The sequence below is a fragment of the Pleurodeles waltl genome, chromosome 3_1, assembly GCF_031143425.1.
Source record: "Pleurodeles waltl isolate 20211129_DDA chromosome 3_1, aPleWal1.hap1.20221129, whole genome shotgun sequence".
In the NCBI taxonomy this organism is placed as follows: Eukaryota; Metazoa; Chordata; class Amphibia; order Caudata; family Salamandridae; genus Pleurodeles; species Pleurodeles waltl.
In genome coordinates, this window is record NC_090440.1 from 927,628,080 (window position 1) to 927,646,610 (window position 18,531).

Below are 18,531 nucleotides of genomic sequence, written 5' to 3' on the forward strand. Positions count from 1 at the left end.
AAGCGATCCCTTAAGCTCTATTGACTGCCAGCACTGAACAGTTTACTAGACTCTACCCCGTACCATCTACAGTGAGCGCTAGCAAAACCTACTGATGATTTTGTCAACCTTTCCCCTAGGAGGACATTGGATCCATCTGTTCTTTCACTTTAACTGAAAACAGATAATCAATTTTCCTCAGTTTTCTTTTTTTTCTTGAACTATTTGGTTAAACTCATCTGATGTTTTATTGTTGACTATTTTAGATATTACTATCATTATTCTTTTAAGGTGTTGCATATTGAATTGTGCGTTCCTGCAACCGATCCACCCCCTTAATTAGACTACAGCTCGACCCAATCTACTAAAGGGTGAAACAAGGAAGGCTTTGATGGTTAGCCTTTGTGCATAGTAGAAGCTCAACTCAGCTGGAGCACACATCACAGTTTTCTGCCACTCTACTATTTTGACATTCTGGAGGGGCAGGGGTTATAATGCAACTCGTTGAACTATGGGCCTCATTTAGGCCCATGTGGAGTGCCCACTTCGTTGGCAGAGGACTTAGCTGGTATCCCCTAGCGAAGGACTGCTGCCATAGTTTGAAATCATCACCTGCCTGGTAGGTATCTCTGTGATGAAAGTGCATCCACTGGTGCAGTGAATTTCATTATTCTTGAATGCTGAGTGGACTATCATGTTTATGTGGTCCGAATGGCAGGCTTTTTTTGTTTTTCAACAACAGAACCCCAAGTAGTGCCCTTCCCAGGACTGTCAATGCCCTGTATGGGAAAATCATTTATTGCTGCCCTGCTTCAATGAGGATTTTGATGTGATGCACTTGCTGGCAAGGAATGCCAGATGAGTGGCAGTTGGCTAAGGCTCTGCCAACAGAAATCCACTAGTCATCTCACCTCGAGACGGGGTGGTGGAAAGTGAGCATGGCAATGTCCACCAAGTCTAAATGAATCTACTTTCAAGCTTTTGATGTTTGTAAGGAAGATCCAGTAACATTTGATTTTTTTTCTGCAAAGAAAGATTGTTAGCTCAATTGTGTGATGACGTGTTCCATGGACGTTGTCTTCAGGAAGCAAAATGCCAGACTTCTTCCAAGCTGCAGCATATTCCATGAATCTAGAGTAGAGAAGTTTCTATTATGAATAAATGCAGAAACACTGTGTGAGTATTTTGCATTTCTTTTCCGAGATACTTCAGTGGTTCCCATAGATACATTTGTGAGTAAAACTGAAGTTTTGTGGACGAGTCAGATATTCAGTGGGCAACAGTAAAGTGATTTCATTGTCAGAGGTGGGTGAGGCATATGGCTTCTTTACAACTTTAAGTCTTGCTGAAGCAGGGTAAAAATATCCAATTTGTTTTAATACTGACTTTTTTTGAATTTTTAAACCAGACTATTTTTTTTCCAGACTACCAACAACAATTTTGATAAAGTAAGCTCCAAGTGAAAAAGCGTTAATACGCATCTTTTGATGCAATTACTTTTCCTTTGAGGAAAAAGTAACTGAGTGGTGTTTAAGAAACAACCATCACATTATTCTAATTTTTCAGTTTTGAATAATGAGGCTAAAATGTGTACCTCCACACCAGTCAACCAATTCAGTACCAATCTCCTTCCTAGTCAAAGAGTTCGTGTTGCAGGAAAATAAAATTGTACAGCTCGTAAACTGATGACGAGCATGAGATGCACTCCATGGTTAGCACTGGTATCCTTTTTCAGGCGGGAGGAGTAAAACTTGCTGAAAGTACCTAATCGATTATCTCAAGATCAGACTCCAACATAAAGAGGCTCAATAGACCTCAACCTAAATTAACCTAGAAAAAGCCATGTGCTCTTATTGTGTGAACATTGCTGATACTGCCAGTTCAGTGAATACTGCAGTAAACATTACTCACTAGCCTTCAATGAGTAACACCTGTGTCGCTTCCTCTGGCATTGTTTTCCCACTCTCATCACCGACGTCAGCCATGTTCACAAACAAAGGTATGACAAGTCATCACATAGCCAATAGGTCTAACTTTTGTTAGGGGAAGTGACTGGTAGCAGTCACAAACATTTTTGTGTTGGGCATGGTTGTCCTATAAAAAAAATCCCATGATGAATCAACATCTTTAGTTTCAATAATATGGAAGCTGGGACCAGACTACAGTACCAGAGGTAAGCTGTACCCAGACAGAAATGTTTTATGAAAAGGAGTCAGTAGATAAAAGGTTTGTAAGTACTGAACTTAAACTGCATATGTAACAAAAGACAGCATTGCTGTTACCTTTTTACAAAGGAGTCAATATTTTTAGTGCATCTTTAAGAAAGCATATGTATGCACAAGTCTTTACTTTGTGATCAATTAAGGTGTACATCCAACAAATTGTTATCTGGACAGTAAAGTAACACAAGCATTGGCAATGCCAACAGGTGTGGCATTAAAGAAAGCTGTATGGTAATGTGAAGCATTACGAGTAAATAGCAGGAGAATAGACATGTATTTGTGTGCAAGCAAAGACCTGAAGAATAATATTGGTGAAGGTTGAGGTCAGATGACAGATATGTCAACCCAGACCTAAAAAACCATGCAAGTTAATGACTTCCCTCCTCCCATCTGTGCTACTGCCAGAAGAAAATTAATTATTTTGCTATCACTTCGCTCCTCCCTTCTGTATTGCTGCCAGAAAATTAATTTTTGCTATCTAAGACACTTTAATAACATCCCAACACAGGACTAGAAGAACCCACCAGACATAATACCTGTGACCAAATATGCACTATAGGAGACCAAGGGAAATTGATATCAGGGATATATTCTTCTCTACTAGCCAGCACATGTCTTCCCTTAAATAAACTTAAGACCAAATGGCAGGGGGAACTAGATATTACAATAGATGACGCACAGTGGACCAGAATAACCACGCACATATATACAGTTTCCAGAAATGCCAGGTTTAAATTAATAAACATATATGTTTATCACAGAGCTTACTTAACCCCATATATGATATCAAAGATTTATGGTGTAGAAGACGCCAGCTGCCCTCGGTGTGCAGAACTAGCAGCAGGGTTGCTGCACATGCTCTGGAGTTGTCCATTAATTGAGGACTACTGGACAGGGATATTTGAAGCACTCTCCACTTGCACAGGCAGAACATTATCCCGATCAGCCATGGTGGCGGTTTTGGGAGATTTCCCCCTCGCCAGCAAGCATAAAATCACAAACCGATTCATAGACCTGGCTCTGATACTAGCAAGGAGAGAAATAACTTCACACTGGAAAGATTCGAAGGGCCCACAGATAAATCGTTGGAGAAATGCATTAATCAAGTGGGCGGAAACTGAAGGGACAGTATTACTAAGGGAAACACTCAGGGGCCTAGGAACTAGAGACAATGCTCAGCATTGGAACACGATACTGGACAATTTTAGAACACCTGACACTTCTAACTCTGATGCAGAGGCAAATTTATCAGAGTCAGATCATGTATAGTTGACCAAGTTATCTCTATTGAAGATCGTACAAGAGACCAAATAAGTGAATCATTTGTGAACCGAACAAATATCTCTGTATAATTGATGGGAAGTGCGGAAGGGGAGAGGGAGGGGTAGGGGGGGTTATAAAAAGATGGGAAGTTATTTTGTTCTGTATGCGTTTTCATGCAATTATAAAGCAATAAAAGAGATCTTAAAAAAAAAAAAAAAACATCCCAATGTCATGTGTGGGCCCCTGAAAGTTCATCCTTATGCACTTGGATAAATAAATAAAATGATCATAGCTGCGTGAAGACCAAGCACTTATTTGTGGAAGCACACACCTGCCTAATCATAACATGTACTCCTTGGCTCCCAACATTTGGGAGGAGCCAAAGCCCCTTCTTAGCGATACTCATACAATTGTCTGGCAACAGCTGTACAGTCAATCCAGACCATAAAGAAATGTGCTAGGGTGATTAGTAAGAAACACTGACTTTATGACAGGCGAAGGTAGCCAAACGGCAAGCTCTTCAGAAACAAAAAAAGTCATAAAACAACGTGAATGTTCTTCTGTAGTCCCGGTCAACCCACCAAAGAGGACAACCTCGGCCTCAATTACAAACTATACACCTTGCAGCATCTGCACTATAACAGAAGGAATACTTAATACCCATCATCAAACCCTAATGGGAAAACAAATGAGCCAATGTTAGCATCCAAAAAAGGTCTTTGCCCTGACAAATAACTCAAGCAATGGGAATGCATGAAAAACCTATAACAGCCAATGGGAGAAGAGAGCTGACCCAAAGCCCACTCTTTCTGCACTTTTTACTTTTTTGAGGAATTGCTGACAGACAGCAGCGGTCTGTAGCCAGACCTGAAAAGTCAATTAACTTGAGTCATGTCATTTAAATGAACCCGAGATATGGTGTGTCCAATACTACGAAATTGTATGACTGTCACATAGAACTGCAGATATTGTAAATCAATATTTTGTCCCCTGTAATGCAGTTCTTCTATTGGGAGCTGTACAGCTCTTCACTATCACAACTGAACCCCTTGTTCTTACCTTAGGTTATACTGCATACTGTAATATTGTGGTGCCTGTAGACAAACCATCCATAGCTTGGGCTGGCCTCGGGATCCTTTAGATACCACCTATTTCCTTTTTCCAGTTTGTCTGTGTGACAGTTGTGATAGGTTTGGCAGTTTGATATAGGTACTGCCTGATATGGGTCCATGTATAAGAAGCTGGTACTGCATCAAGCGCATTGAACCCAAAACACATCTGGAGCGATTGTGTTTGCGTTCCTCTCAAAGGGGACCTGGCCTAAGGATGCAGTAGCACTTTCAGGGTAGCACATGCCTTATTTCCATACTGCTTGTTTCTTTCTTTAATGGGCGCAATGAGGTAACACTGCCAAGAGTAATTATCAGTAATTAAAACAGTCAAGCATTTCATCAGTCACCCTTTTTAAGGCCCGCCAACAGACATTAGCGGTCTGTTGTTAAAAGACATCTTGTGGACCCTGCCAAAAACTTCCAGTGTGCTTTGTGCCAATCCGCTGCTTACCACTGGCTGGCTTTCTTCTCATTTGCTTGCTTTTTATTTGATGGCTTCCCTTCTTTTTCTGTTTTACCCTCCCATTGATCATAGCCTCTTTACAGAGTTTTTGATTGGATGACTTATATTCCTCCAATGTTCATATTTAAGGCACTACTTTCTTCATTATTTCTCAGCACTCCACAAGTGTCTGTGCTTTCTTGCTGTCTCCCTTGTAACTGATTCCTCTATAAAAATACCCACCCACTGTGCACTCTCGGGCCTCAAAAAATCTACTCGCACACTTGCAATGGCAAGTAGGATTTTATCAGGTTGAGCTTTTTTTTAGCATCTACTTGTCTGTTCTGGTGAGTGAGCTTAGGTTGGATGGAACAGGTTATGTGTTCATTCAGAAAGTGAATGAGAAATAAACACACCTTTAAATTTTGTTTTTATCTTGACACATTTGCTGTCTGTTCAAGGACAGAGGTCAAATGTCAGTTTGCATTTTTACTAATTGTTTCTTATCTAATCCTGGAAATGGTGTTTAATTTTTTTTCTCTTATTACAGTTGGAGGTTTGCCAAGTGAGCTGTCTAACAATCATTGTGAAACAAAAGGCTGTAAGATGTCAGGTTTTTTCTCTAACACAACATCTAAACAGCTTGTAAAATAATAGTACAAGTATTTCAAAAGAGATCAGGAATTACAAAAGAATTTGTTTTTGTAATTTAGATGTGTGATGCAAACAAAGATTTAAATCTGAGTAAAACAAATCAGAACACTTTACTTGGTGGTGTGCAAATGACAATTGCAGAAACTCGATTTCCAAACGTTAAACACTATGGGCCTCATTCTGACCCTGGCGGACGGCAGAGGCCGTCCGCCAGGGTACCGCCGCTGAATGACCGCACCGCGGTCAAAAGACCGCGGCGGCCATTCAGACATTTCCTCTGGGCCGGCGGGCGCTCTCCAAAAGAGCGCCCGCCGGCCCAGAGGAAATGCCCCTGCAACGAGGACGCCGGCTCAGAATTGAGCCGGCGTAGTTGCAGGGGTGCGACGGGTGCAGTTGCACCCGTCGCGTATTTCAGTGTCTGCTTAGCAGACACTGAAATACTTTTCGGGGCCCTCTTACGGGGGCCCCTGCCTTGCCCATGCCATTGGCATGGGCACGGCAGGGGCCCCCAGGGGCCCCGCGGCACCCCCTACCGCCATCCTGTTCCTGGCGGGTGAACCGCCAGGAACAGGATGGCGGTAGGGGGTGTCAGAATCCCCCATGGCGGCGCAGAAAGCTGCGCCGCCATGGGGGATTCTAAGGGCAGCGGTAAACCGCTGGTTTGCCTCTTCTGACCGCGGCCGAACCGCCGCGGTCAGAATGCCCTGCGGGGCACCGCCGGCCTGTCGGCAGTGGGTCAGAATGACCCCCTATATAGTTTTATCAGTAAAACCACGTCAGTGAGAAATGTTGTGGCCATTTCAATGGAAAATCTGCTGACTGGAAGTAAGTGTGATACCACTTCATGCTTCAGTTATTATGTATAAATTAAAAGTGCTAGATATTAAATATTATTTGAGAAACAATCATGCCCCCGCCCAGATGACAATGTGGTTAATGAACTAAGAGGCAAGTCAGTAGTCATTTGTATCCTATTTGTGGCTAGATTTGTATTATATATGGAGCAAACGTTTAGTCTATTAAATCAAACAAAATTGTTTTTTGTATAGTTTTTTGCTCAATTTGTGTGTTTGAGGGTGCTCTCATATGTGATAAAGAAGACAATGAAAGCTCAGTGAATTAAAATATTGGCCCAGGATCACATCATTTGATAAATATTTATGGGTCAAGAGCATTATAATGAGGCCAAATTGATTATTTAAGACTCTAGACCTGCAGGCCTAGTAAAGGTTTTATGATTTTTCGAAGCACGACTCCATGATGCTAAATTCTACCTAAATTCCTGCTCATTCCTTGCTTCCCCCAACCCAGTTTTATATTTCTTTCCCCCAACTGTTTCAAGCTCCTCTGTTGCTCCCCAACCCACTTCCCATTGTTTCCTTGCAATAAGGTCGCCCCATCCACTGCTCCCTTGCTTCCTTGCTCCTACAATTCACTGTTGTTTAAAAACATTTTTTTCAGCGCCTGCAACTGCCATTTATTGCCACTTAGTTCTAAATAGATGTTTCAAGTCCGCCATCCTGCTTCTCTGTCACTGCCTTTTAAAGTTTTTTTTCCTTCAATTTATTTCAGAACATGGCACCTGCCATATGCTGTCAGGTTTCTCCATTTTAAATAGGCACCCTTGTGCCTGTTTGCATTATTTTTTTGAATGTACTGCTTCAAGTGGTGTCTGCCACCTCTGCGCCATAAATTAAAAATAAATAACATGGTGGCTGCATCATGTGTGGACGTACACCATGACGACTGGCCGCCAAAGTGTAATGATGCCTAAGCCTGTGTACATACCATCTTACCATTTTTTTCATTTTGTTGATGCTGGATAGCTTCGGTGTAAGGAATTTCTTTTTGCTAATGTTGCGTAGCATCAGCAAAAAGCATTGGTAAAGCCAGGATGCTACAAGGGCAAGGCTTACTGACTTTGCTAATGCTTGTCAGTGCAAGTCATGGAAGTGGTGGAGGTCACAAGTCTCTGATTTATGCTAATTTAGCAACTTTGAGTCCTTTTTCACTTCAAAGTTAATAGCGTGTTGAAGATAATGCTGGCAGGTTTGCTTTTCAGCACACTAATTGAATTCTAACGTAGGCCATGTCTACAATAACTGCCAATCTTGCATGTTTCCACATCCGCCAGGCTTTACTTTTCACGGATTATGGTGATAATTTTGCTTTGTGTATTATTCATACAAACTGGTGCATACGTCCACCCATAATGTGAACACCAGTCGATGACCACTACAAGAATTTACCTTTAAGACAATACATCGAAATGTAATTTTATCTTAAAATGTGAAGGAGCTCCAAAAGGGTTCAAACGGACTGCTTCCTGCTTAAACTGGGTGAATTGTACACTCGGTTTACAGGATTATGCGAATTTGTAATTGGCTCACTGAATCATCTGGACCAGATTTAAAGATGGCGTAAAGGGAAGCACTTTTAAAGCTACCAAATACTTTACAGCTAGGGAAAAAAACAGAAAGGGTACTACGCTAGTGCAATCTATACATTGAGTAAAAAAGCACAAGGTTAGTTACATCGTGATTACAAATAGTTTATTCATGCGTGTATTGGCGTTACACATGCAATCGAGATTACAATAGTAAAAAGAATGTGCAACATGATTTATGCCTGGAAAACCGCTGTAGGTAAAATTTACATCCAAATATTAAAAATAGTCAATGTGGGCTAACAAAAATTGGAATTGAATGAAACGCGGGTTATAGGGCTAACGCAAACAATTTATACTAATGTTTAGACAAACAGAGCTTTGCTTCTCACATTTGTGATTACACATTTTATAAAAATCCCCTTTGACGTGGTTTACAATGAGCTTAAACCTCTAAATAAAACCAAGAAGCTGCAAAGCAGATGCTATCGACAAAATAATCACTCCAAAGTAGCCGATGTATCCGTATGCGCCCTGCATTCTTTTCTGTGGATCTGTAAATAAATGAAAAAAGGCAATTAACTCAAAAATAATACTTACTTTGATCTCTTCGAAAGCTCTACTGTTATACGAACATGAACCTTTACTTAAACAGCCTGCATGATACAACACACAATGAACATTGCGTTACACAGATGTAACCTCCTCAAGCTCATATTTATTTGACTTTAGTTATTAACCAAATTGAGGAAAGGCTAGAAAAGAAATCTTCGTTTCGTTGAACATGTATGGTTTTGAGAAAAGTTATTTTCCCTCAAAAACACAACTTTAATCAGCTGTAAGGCAACGGATTGTTGCAAGCCTAGGGGCGTCCAACTCCAGTCCTCTGGGGTCAAAATCAAGTCTGCGTTTACATGGTTGGTGGATGGTGGTTATGGTGAAGATCTGATTTGATTGCGGCTGGACACCAAGTCTTCCAACAGTATTTTTCGAAACTGCACATTAATTGCAATCTTCAAAAACATCACAAGCACTCAGTGAGGTTATTTTGAGTTTGGCGTGATGGGAGAATGGGAGAAAAATGACAGCTCACCCATCCGCCAAACTGGCAATTTCCCCGTCTGATTGAGATGTGGGAGAGGAGTCATATTTCCAATAGTAGAGCCCCAAATGGCTCTGCCAGGAGGAACCCTCTTTCCTGAAGACCTTCTGCTACAGAGCTGTTGGGGGCAATGTACTTGAAGGTTCATCCAGACTAGGATAAGCCTTCTGGCACATAGTTTTCATGCCTGAGAAGAGCCATAACAATCCAAGCCACGAAAGATCATAAATGATTCCACATGAAGGGCAAAAACTCCCTACACACCATAGCCCCAAATTATTTGTATCTCAGAAACAAGGAGACAGTTGGCATTTCATTACATTTTTGACCGAAGTGTTTCCTTTTGCTAACTCAATTCCCAGTGAGTGATCCTGCACTGGGTTGGTGAAGGTAACCTTCCACATCAGTGGGCTGGTGGGCCGTCTGTCCAAGTTACAACTACCCCTCTTATTCTGGAAACAAGTTATGAACTAAATCCCAAATTATAGAAGATCAGCCATCCTTGTGCCTGTTTAAAAATAAAAGTAATAATAAGCGCTCTCAGTGGGTAAAAAGAGATCAAATCTGGTGCTGCGGACATAAAGTGTGAAATATTATTTGAGTTGAGATAATGAGGTGTAAGTAGCTACAAATATCAAGAAAAATCAGATTGCTTAAACCTGTAACCACAAGCCTACAAAGACAGTGTTCATAAATGGTTATGAATAAACGTCTTTAATCTAGAAAATCTGGCGAAAGAGCCAACTATTTAGATGTCTGATGTGTTAGACTTTGGTTCGTGACATTGAAGGATGGTATTAAACTATCAAAGCAGGGATGGAAAAAGACCTTCTCTGGGGCAGTCCAATGCTGGGTTCATGCTGGTTAGATCAATGTAGGTTTTTCAGGATCACCACTGAATATGTGAATAGTTCTCATTTAGGCTAATTTTATGAGAATATATCTCATGAGGATATCCTGCAAATGTGTCATTGATCCGACATTTGGACAAGCATACAACATACATTCTTCCCCACCCTTATGCATTCTTTCTAAGGGTCACTTGTATCACTATACTGGTTGCAAAAAATGATCACGATATGCAGCCGGTATTTTTGCGACCAGTATTTAATTTTGCAAACACACCGATATACTAAAAGGCTTGTTCGTAAAATTTCAAATCAGAGTGGGTTGTAATCAGACTTACCCAATTAATACTCATTAGGTTGGTCCCAAATTGCAACTCACTCCAACTGGATACAATCATTTAGCGGTGGCCTGCAAGGATCGACAGACCACTAAAGGAAAAGGGTCTGCTTTAAAAAGAAATTTCCTCTTATTACTCTGAGAGTTGGCAGTGCTCTCCCTCAATAACGGTCTACACCCAAAAAACGTTTTCCACAATTTACAAGGAAGAAGGGATTGAAAGGGAACTCCTTTCCTTTTGCAACTGAGTTACCACCTACTTTGTGGGTCAGTAAGTTTTTAATGGTTTAGGACCAAAATAGCATTCGAACCAATGGAAGTGTAAACCTTTACATGCTCCTAACATGGGATAGATAGAACTCTGATTCAGAGTGTTTGTGATGGTTGAAGAAAGTTAGTACATCTTCCCCTTATAGCACTACCTGGTTTTGTATTTTGATAAACACAATTTAGCAGTACTCCACTTATGAAAACAGTGAACTATAGTTGGTCCTTACTGTAGAGGATACAGCAAAAGGAAGAGACAAAGGCTCATAAGGCACACTACTCTCTTGAAATAAAGAAATGGTTTGAGGTAAAATGGTTCTATCGCAATCACAACTATATAAGGGGCTAAGGTAATTGAGAGTTTATTAATATTTGTGAGTTTTCCAATATATGCTATGAATAACATAGCCTTTTATGTATAACCTGTCATGAAAATGCCGATAAACAGGATAACATTAACTAACTAAGTGCTGTGGTAACTCTGCCCCAGCAAAGTGCCACAGATTATATTGATCTATTGTAATTTCCTACTCCAGGACCAAAACATATCGTAAGCATACAACTTAAAAAGAATAAATCATTGTTGTCAATTAGAGGAAAACTAGGATAGCACATGCTCCACCTTGCTTGCCCTTTGGTACCCCTGGTACTGCTATCCCTAATGTCAGTGCTCAAGAAGACGGTAGCAGGAACCCGAATTAAGGATGACTCTTAGAACTATATTAACTACATTAATTTTACACTCATTTCCCCTCCCTAGACCCTCAGTAGGAAAAAGGAGGCTAGTAAGGGGCAAAAGATAAATCAACCCTGGAATGTAATTTGGGACCAAAAGGTTTGTAATGTCAGTTTCTCTACCCAGGCAACCAATAATTGTAATAAAAAATAATATAGTAACAGGTACTGTGTCTCTGTACACTCTTCTCGCCCTTACACCCCCTAATTGAACCAAAAAAAAGCCATCCACCTAGAATCCCAAACCAAGTGGGCCCAGATTTAAGGAAATGTCTACAGAAGAGAAGGAGGCTGCTCATGGCAGTGATAAACAAAATGCAATAAAAGCTGGAGGCAATAGACTGGAAGGTGACTGTCTATGAGGAGAGGCTGGAAAAGATGGAGGTATGTGTGAAGAATACTGAAGAAATGATTTAGTCAGGGCAGCCACACTACACAGAGTGGAACCTTCAGTGCAAACCCTGAAAGTGCACTCCAAAAGATACTCTATGTCCCAATCTTGTCTGCTTACCACCATCAAACACCTTGAGGAGCAAGTAGAATGTCAGGAGAACTCAAGACAGTCCAATGTGCTTAAGCTTCTAAGCTAACCATCCTCTCCCACCCAGAGCGCGGCAAACAATGCTTGGCAAGGGAGCCTATGGTAGAATCTTACAGAAGTTAGGTCAGATTTAAGTAAGAACCAAAAACTGGTCTGTTGTGCCACCCATAAACAAGCAGGGAAGTCTAAAGTCTGAAGTCGTGAAAGGCATGATTTTTTGTGACTTCAGACAATGAAGCTTTGAGTGACCTAATCTTGAGAGCAGGGGATTGAGAAAAGTGATCCAAAACCAGGTCCACTGCATTCTGCTATTCCTTCAAATGAGCCCCATGTCCACTGACCAGAGACTGAGAATGCAGGACTTACATAAAGAGACAATACATAAAGTGGCCAGGCCTTGATCTACTTCCCAGTAAGCCTGCATGTTGAGTAAGTGCACTGAAGATTTCTGTGCTCCCAGGTAGGGGCAGAGGATACCTCCGTAAACTGCTTGGGAGGCATGAGCTAGGATAACTGAACAGTGGGGAAGATGATGAAAACATCCCTCTCAAGAAGTCAAACGTGTGGATTATTTAGTTGAGCCACACCCATACCCAGTGCTTAGTCCGGAGTTGGTTTGATTTTGCGGACATGCCCTGGCTCGGCCTCGTTGTTCCAACCCCTGCCCCCACTGAGTACTCAATGCAGAAGCAATCCAGGGTCTAGTGGTTATCCACTGGTCCGGTGACTCTCTTTAAGCACAGATTCTGCGTCCTCTTCTCCCTTCACACTAGCTATACATTCCCCATATAGTTAGAGGGATTTAGAGACCCTTTATATTTTATCTCCCCTCCATTCCAACCCTTCTTAGGTTGCCTACACGTAGCTGTTGTTGAAGACCTATTGTGGTCAATAACAATACTTATAATGGGCTTTGAGTGAGTCCATTGCTTACTACTGGATGTCATTCTGGTCAATCTGAATTGTTTGCCTCTTTTACAATGGTGTTCCTCCTTATCTTGTGCTGCGGCATAGCATCTTTACCATGCTTTTCATTAGAGGACTTGCATCCCTGTATTGCTTACATTCAGAGAATTACTTTTTTATTTTTCATACAGCACTCCATGTGAGTATATCTGTTTCCTTGCACAAACTCTCCCCTATGCTGCTTGTGTACTCAAATCGCACCACCCCACTGTTGCTGACCCCTACACCTTTCACTCATTTCATTTTATTTAACTTTTCCCCACCCATATCTTTCATTGCGGTTCCTGTCCTGCACCTTTCAACACCCCTTCACATCCACTGCTTTCCCGGCCACCCATCCCACTTGGCTTTGTCCCTCTAGTCCCCAGCTCCTTCGTTGCTTGCCATCGCTTACTTCTCTTCTTCTTCATTGGAAAGCCGGTAGCTGGTCTGTGAGAGCCCGAGGTGCAGCAGGTAGGACAGAAAACGAAATAATGACCTGCCACACTATGGGAGATAACTCCAGCTTTAGGAGTTTTTTTTCCTGAAAAACAAAAAAAATGTAAAGATTGGTGAACAGCTGTCGACTAAACTTTTTGTACAAAGAAAGGAACTGCTGTGTTGGTGGTTCCTTTCAAAGTACAGAGATGTCTACTGGGCCTGCGGTAATCTCTAAATTTGACCGCCGGTAGTCTGTCAGAGTGGTGAGGTAAAGTCATCTGCCACCCATATCATCGTTACTTTTCTCTGTTGGGACTGGGGTTGGGGTGGGGTAGAAAGGCAGACTCTGGCAGTCTTGGAATGCATTTGTGCTTCTTCCGCATGCGTTGCGTCGGTTCTTCGCAGGGGGATTCTCAGTGCCCAAAGCACCTTTGTATGCTCCCATTCCAAAGCATCTTCCCTCAGAGGGGAACATTGACGGAGCCGTCTTTTACCACAGCAGTACGGTCCTGATTGGTCTCTTAGGTTTTGTTCCAGTATGTAACTGCGCTTTTGTAGCTGCTGGCATCCAGAGTGAGATTTCTCTTTCCCTTACATAAGTGAATGAATTCCGCCATGTATAGTCGTGTGCTTTTATTTGCTTAGCTTCTAATGGCTTCTCACCGTCCTTGCCTAATCTTCAGATTTTGGTGGCATTCTCTTGAAGTACACGGTTGGTAAAAAGACCTTTATTATAATGAAAGAAGGTTGCACAACTGGAAAAGACGTTTGAATAAAAAAAACAAACAAAAAAAAAAAAAAACACCTGTTCCTCCCGTTTATGATCTTTTCTTTTATGCTAAAATAGGCAAGAAACTCATTCTAAATAGGCGTCGCCAGTTGAAGGAATAACTTGCATGGTCAAGTAAACATTTATAGTTTGCAAGTGGTGAAAAAGGACTACTTAATAGTTCGTCAGATGATTATAATGCCTATTGTTTGAAATATCACTGCACCAAAGATTACGACGAATGGCTAATTCATAGTTACATCAAAATCAGATTAAACGTTTATATTGCTTCACTGCAAGCTGCATTGGCGCGTTAGCTTGTGGTTTTCACTTTGACAGAAACATTACAATCACACAAACACACATGCGCACTGTGCTCTCTCCAACCCAGCAACACAGTCATTGCGTTGCTGGGAAAATATATATATATATATATATATATATATATATATATATATATATATATATATATATATATATAATCCCCTGCCCCTTTTCCCTCCCGCGAGTCGCCACTAGGCACTATGCGTGTTGGAGACAAGTTTGTTCTGATCATCAACAAAACTGAATAGCAATTCATTTTGTGATGCAGTTGTTGACATCACGGCTCCACTCTGTATTCATGGCCAATAATTTCTTCAATGGTAATTTCTCCACCTTCACCCATAGATGCGCTCCCAATGAGTTGCGGTTCCGAACAGTCTCAGAGGTGTGCCCACCTCAAACAGGGGCACAGTCAACATTTACATAGCATTATCTACTGCAAAGGCTCTAAGCCATTCAAGTGACGAATATCCCACTTTCCTGCACACCATCTTCAAGGCCTCTAACTGCTATCTTACTATTTTCTTTTTCAGCAATCTACCCGCTGCTTCCGTCCTTCTCAATCTACCACGCTCGTCCATTTTGCAGCCACTCTAACTGGTTCTTCTTTCCCGTCACCCCTCTATTCCATTGCTGCCCAGACTGCCAACCTTAATTTTGTTGGTCTTTCCATCCGCCATGCCTCTGTCTCCTGCCACCCCTTTTCATTTGCACCCCTCTATCTGTTGTATTCTTCTTTACCTGTGTCATCTTTCTAGCTGCAGCCTCAGTTTTAGGGTCAAGCCTGTGAGTGCATGCTTTACTGTATGCATCTCGCTTGCAAGACTGTTGTGTACACTAAAGGGCTTGGAGCCCGCCTGTCGCTTACCATTTGTTGGCTTGCATGGCACTCTTCTTTACAGCCTTGTAATTCGTCACAGCAGGCCAAGCATCATTTCCGTTCCTCTGTGAGGAGCAGGGGCCAAGCACTGATTGATTAAACTTAATCAGTGTCTGCCCTCTACTCCCAACATGAATGAGGAATTATTTTGTTCTTTTTAACTCCGAGTGCCCTGCAAACAGAAGGCTTGTGAATGGCAAAAACATGCCCAGCAGGACAAAGCATTCTTTTACTTTGCTAAGTCGTCTTTTCTCGCTTTACACTCATGTTTTCTTTTGTTTTCGCCCGTGGGCGCTGTTCTCAAATTATGACGATTACCTTGTTTTAAATATTGCAAAGCAGCATTGTTTCTTTATTATCACTAATTTCTGAAATTATGCTTTAACACACAATTGAGCACTACACCCCAATCAACCCCACCTCACCTCACACCAATCCACCCCAATCCAATCCAAATCAGCCCACTCCAATCCAATCCTCCCAACCCAACCCACACCAATCTAATCTGCCCTCCAATTAGCCCCAGTCCAATTCAAAACAATTTGCTCCACTCAAATCTGCCCTACTCCAATCAAAAACAATATGCCAGCTCGAGTCCAAAACAATCTGCCCCACTCCAATCTGGTGCCTTCCAATCCAAAACAATCTGCCCACTGCAATCCAAAACAATCTGTCCCACTGCAATCTGCCCCACTTAAATCCAAAACAATCTGCTCCACTCCAATCTGTCCAATCTGCCGCATTCCAAACCAAAATAATCTGGCCCACTCCAATCCAATTTACCAGCTCCACCTCATTTCACCCTACTCCAATTCACCACAATCCACCCCCCATCCACTCCAGTCCAATCAACCCCCACTCCAGTGCAATCCACCGCACTTCAGTACATCCCACCCCACTCCAATCCAATCCACCCCAATTTTGTCCACCCCCAGCCCAACCCAGTCCAGTCCAATCCAGTCCACCCAAACCCATCCCACTACAGTCCAGGCCACCCGACCCCAATCCACCTTCACCCAATTCATCCTACTCCAATCCAATCTACCCATTCAAATCAATTCCACTTCAGTCCATTCCAATTCACCCCACTCCATTCAAGCCCACCGCAACTCAATCCATCTCACTCCAATCCAATTCTCCCACACAACCCCAACCCATCACAATCCGGTACAATCCACTTTAATCCACCCCACTCCAATCCAGTCCACCTAAATCCACCCTAACCCAATCAACCCCACTACAGACTACCTTAATACACCCCACTCCAATCCACCCCACTTAAATCTAATCCACCCCACTTTAATCTAATCCAACCCAACCCCCTCCAGACCAATCCACCCCACTTTAGTCCAATCGACAACAACCCAATTCACCCCACACTTACCTATATCCAATCCACCCCACCCCATTCAGTCCAACCCAATCCAAACCACCCACTCAATCTACTTCACCCCACCCAATTCAATCCACCCCACCTCACTCAAATCCAATCTAATCTAATCTAACCCAATCCGATCCACCCCTACCTAATCCCCAATTCGTATCCACCCCAGTCATTCCAATTCACCCCATACTAATCCAAGTCACACCAACTCAATGCGATCCACCCCACCTCAATCTAATTCATCCCACTCCAGTCCACCCCACCCCAATTGACCCAACCCAATTTCAATCCACTCCACCCCACTCCAATCCCACCCAATTCTACCCCAATCAAATCCACCCCCACCCTAATTCAGTCCACTCCATTCCATCCAGTCCACTGCCTCCAATCCATCCCACTTCAATCCAATCAACCTCACCTCAATGCAACCCACTGAAGCCTAATCCACCCCATACCATCCCAGGTCAGTCCACCCTACCCCACCCCAGTCCACCTCACCTCAATCCCATTCACTCCACGTCAATCCAGTCCACCCCACCTTAATACAATCAACCCCAATCCACATCAATCCAGTCCAACTCACCGACCCTAATCCAATCCACCCACCACAATCCATCCCACTGCAGCCCACCACACCCCAAGTGAATCACCCTACTCCAAACCACCCCACTACACCACACTCTACTCCATTCCACTCCATTCTATCCTAATCCAATCCACCCCCACCCCCGTTCAGTCCACCACACTCCAATCCATCCAGTCCACCCCACTCCAATCCAATCCAATCCATCCAGTCCACCCCACTCCAATCCAATCCAATCCAATCCAATCCAATCCATCCAGTCCAACCCAGTCCAATCCATCCAGTCCACCCCACTCCAATCCATCCAGTCCACCCCACTCCAATCCATCCAGTCCACCCCACTCCAATCCATCCAGTCCACCCCACTCCAAATCAATCTAATCCACTGCACACCAGTCCAAACCACCCCAATTCAATTCACCCCACACCAGTTCTATCACTCTAATCCAATCCACCCCCCCAAATCCAATCTAATCCACTCCATTGCAATCACTTCATCCCATTTCAACCCATTCTACCCCACTCCAATCCAATCACTCTACTCTACCCCAATCAATCTAGCCTACTCTACCCCACTCCAATCCAATCACTCTACTCTACCCCAATCAATCTAGCCTACTCTACCCCACTCCAATCCACTCTATGACACTCCACTCCCCCACTCCACTCTATGACACAACACACCACTAACTTTTAACCATGCTGAACAGTAGCCACACTGGTGTACAACATGGCAAAACACATTGCCAAAGCAAATACCTGCTGTTCCTTTTCTACCCACTCTATATACAACCTCCCTCTTTCCCTTTGCCATTTTTTATCTATCCATCCTCAGCTATTGCCCATGTATGTGCTCAAATGGGAGTCAGAGCAGACATAGTGGCTGTTAGTGCAACGTAATCTCAGTACATTTATGCCAGTGCATCACTTCCAAGGCACACATCACAGTTCATCTGCATATCGTCCCGGACACAAGTATCTAGATACAGCTCTGCCAGGGCACCCCTTCAATGTCACAGGTCTGCCAGTGGATATGCACTGTTTCCCTGGTAAAGCTTTACTAATGCACCACTATGAAGACACAGATCGGAGAGTGCTTATGTACCTCTTCCCTGCTACAGCTCTGACAGTGCATTTTTATATAGACAAACATCTGAAAATAGGTCTGTCTGCAATGTGCTAATGCATATAAACGAAGGCAGCCAGAAATATACACACTATTTGAGCCATGTAAGCCACTGCTTGGCACCTCAAACTTGAGGTATAAAAACAGGACACAGCTCTAAAAAGAAAAACTAAAAAGAGGCAGACTTCAGA

The 18,531-nt window shown here is 42.7% G+C and overlaps 1 protein-coding gene across 1 annotated transcript in view; it reads right to left on the bottom strand.

The window, feature by feature from the left end:
- Window positions 1–8,207: 8,207 nt before the first annotated feature.
- The window catches only part of LOC138284778 (glutathione S-transferase 3, mitochondrial-like), a 72,523-nt gene continuing 62,199 nt past the window's right edge, over window positions 8,208–18,531 (bottom strand). Inside the window, exon 4 of the mRNA XM_069223926.1 lies at window positions 8,208–8,612. Within this exon, the coding sequence (XP_069080027.1) occupies window positions 8,512–8,612 (101 nt within the window). The 3' untranslated portion in view covers window positions 8,208–8,511. The remainder of the gene's footprint in view (window positions 8,613–18,531) is intronic.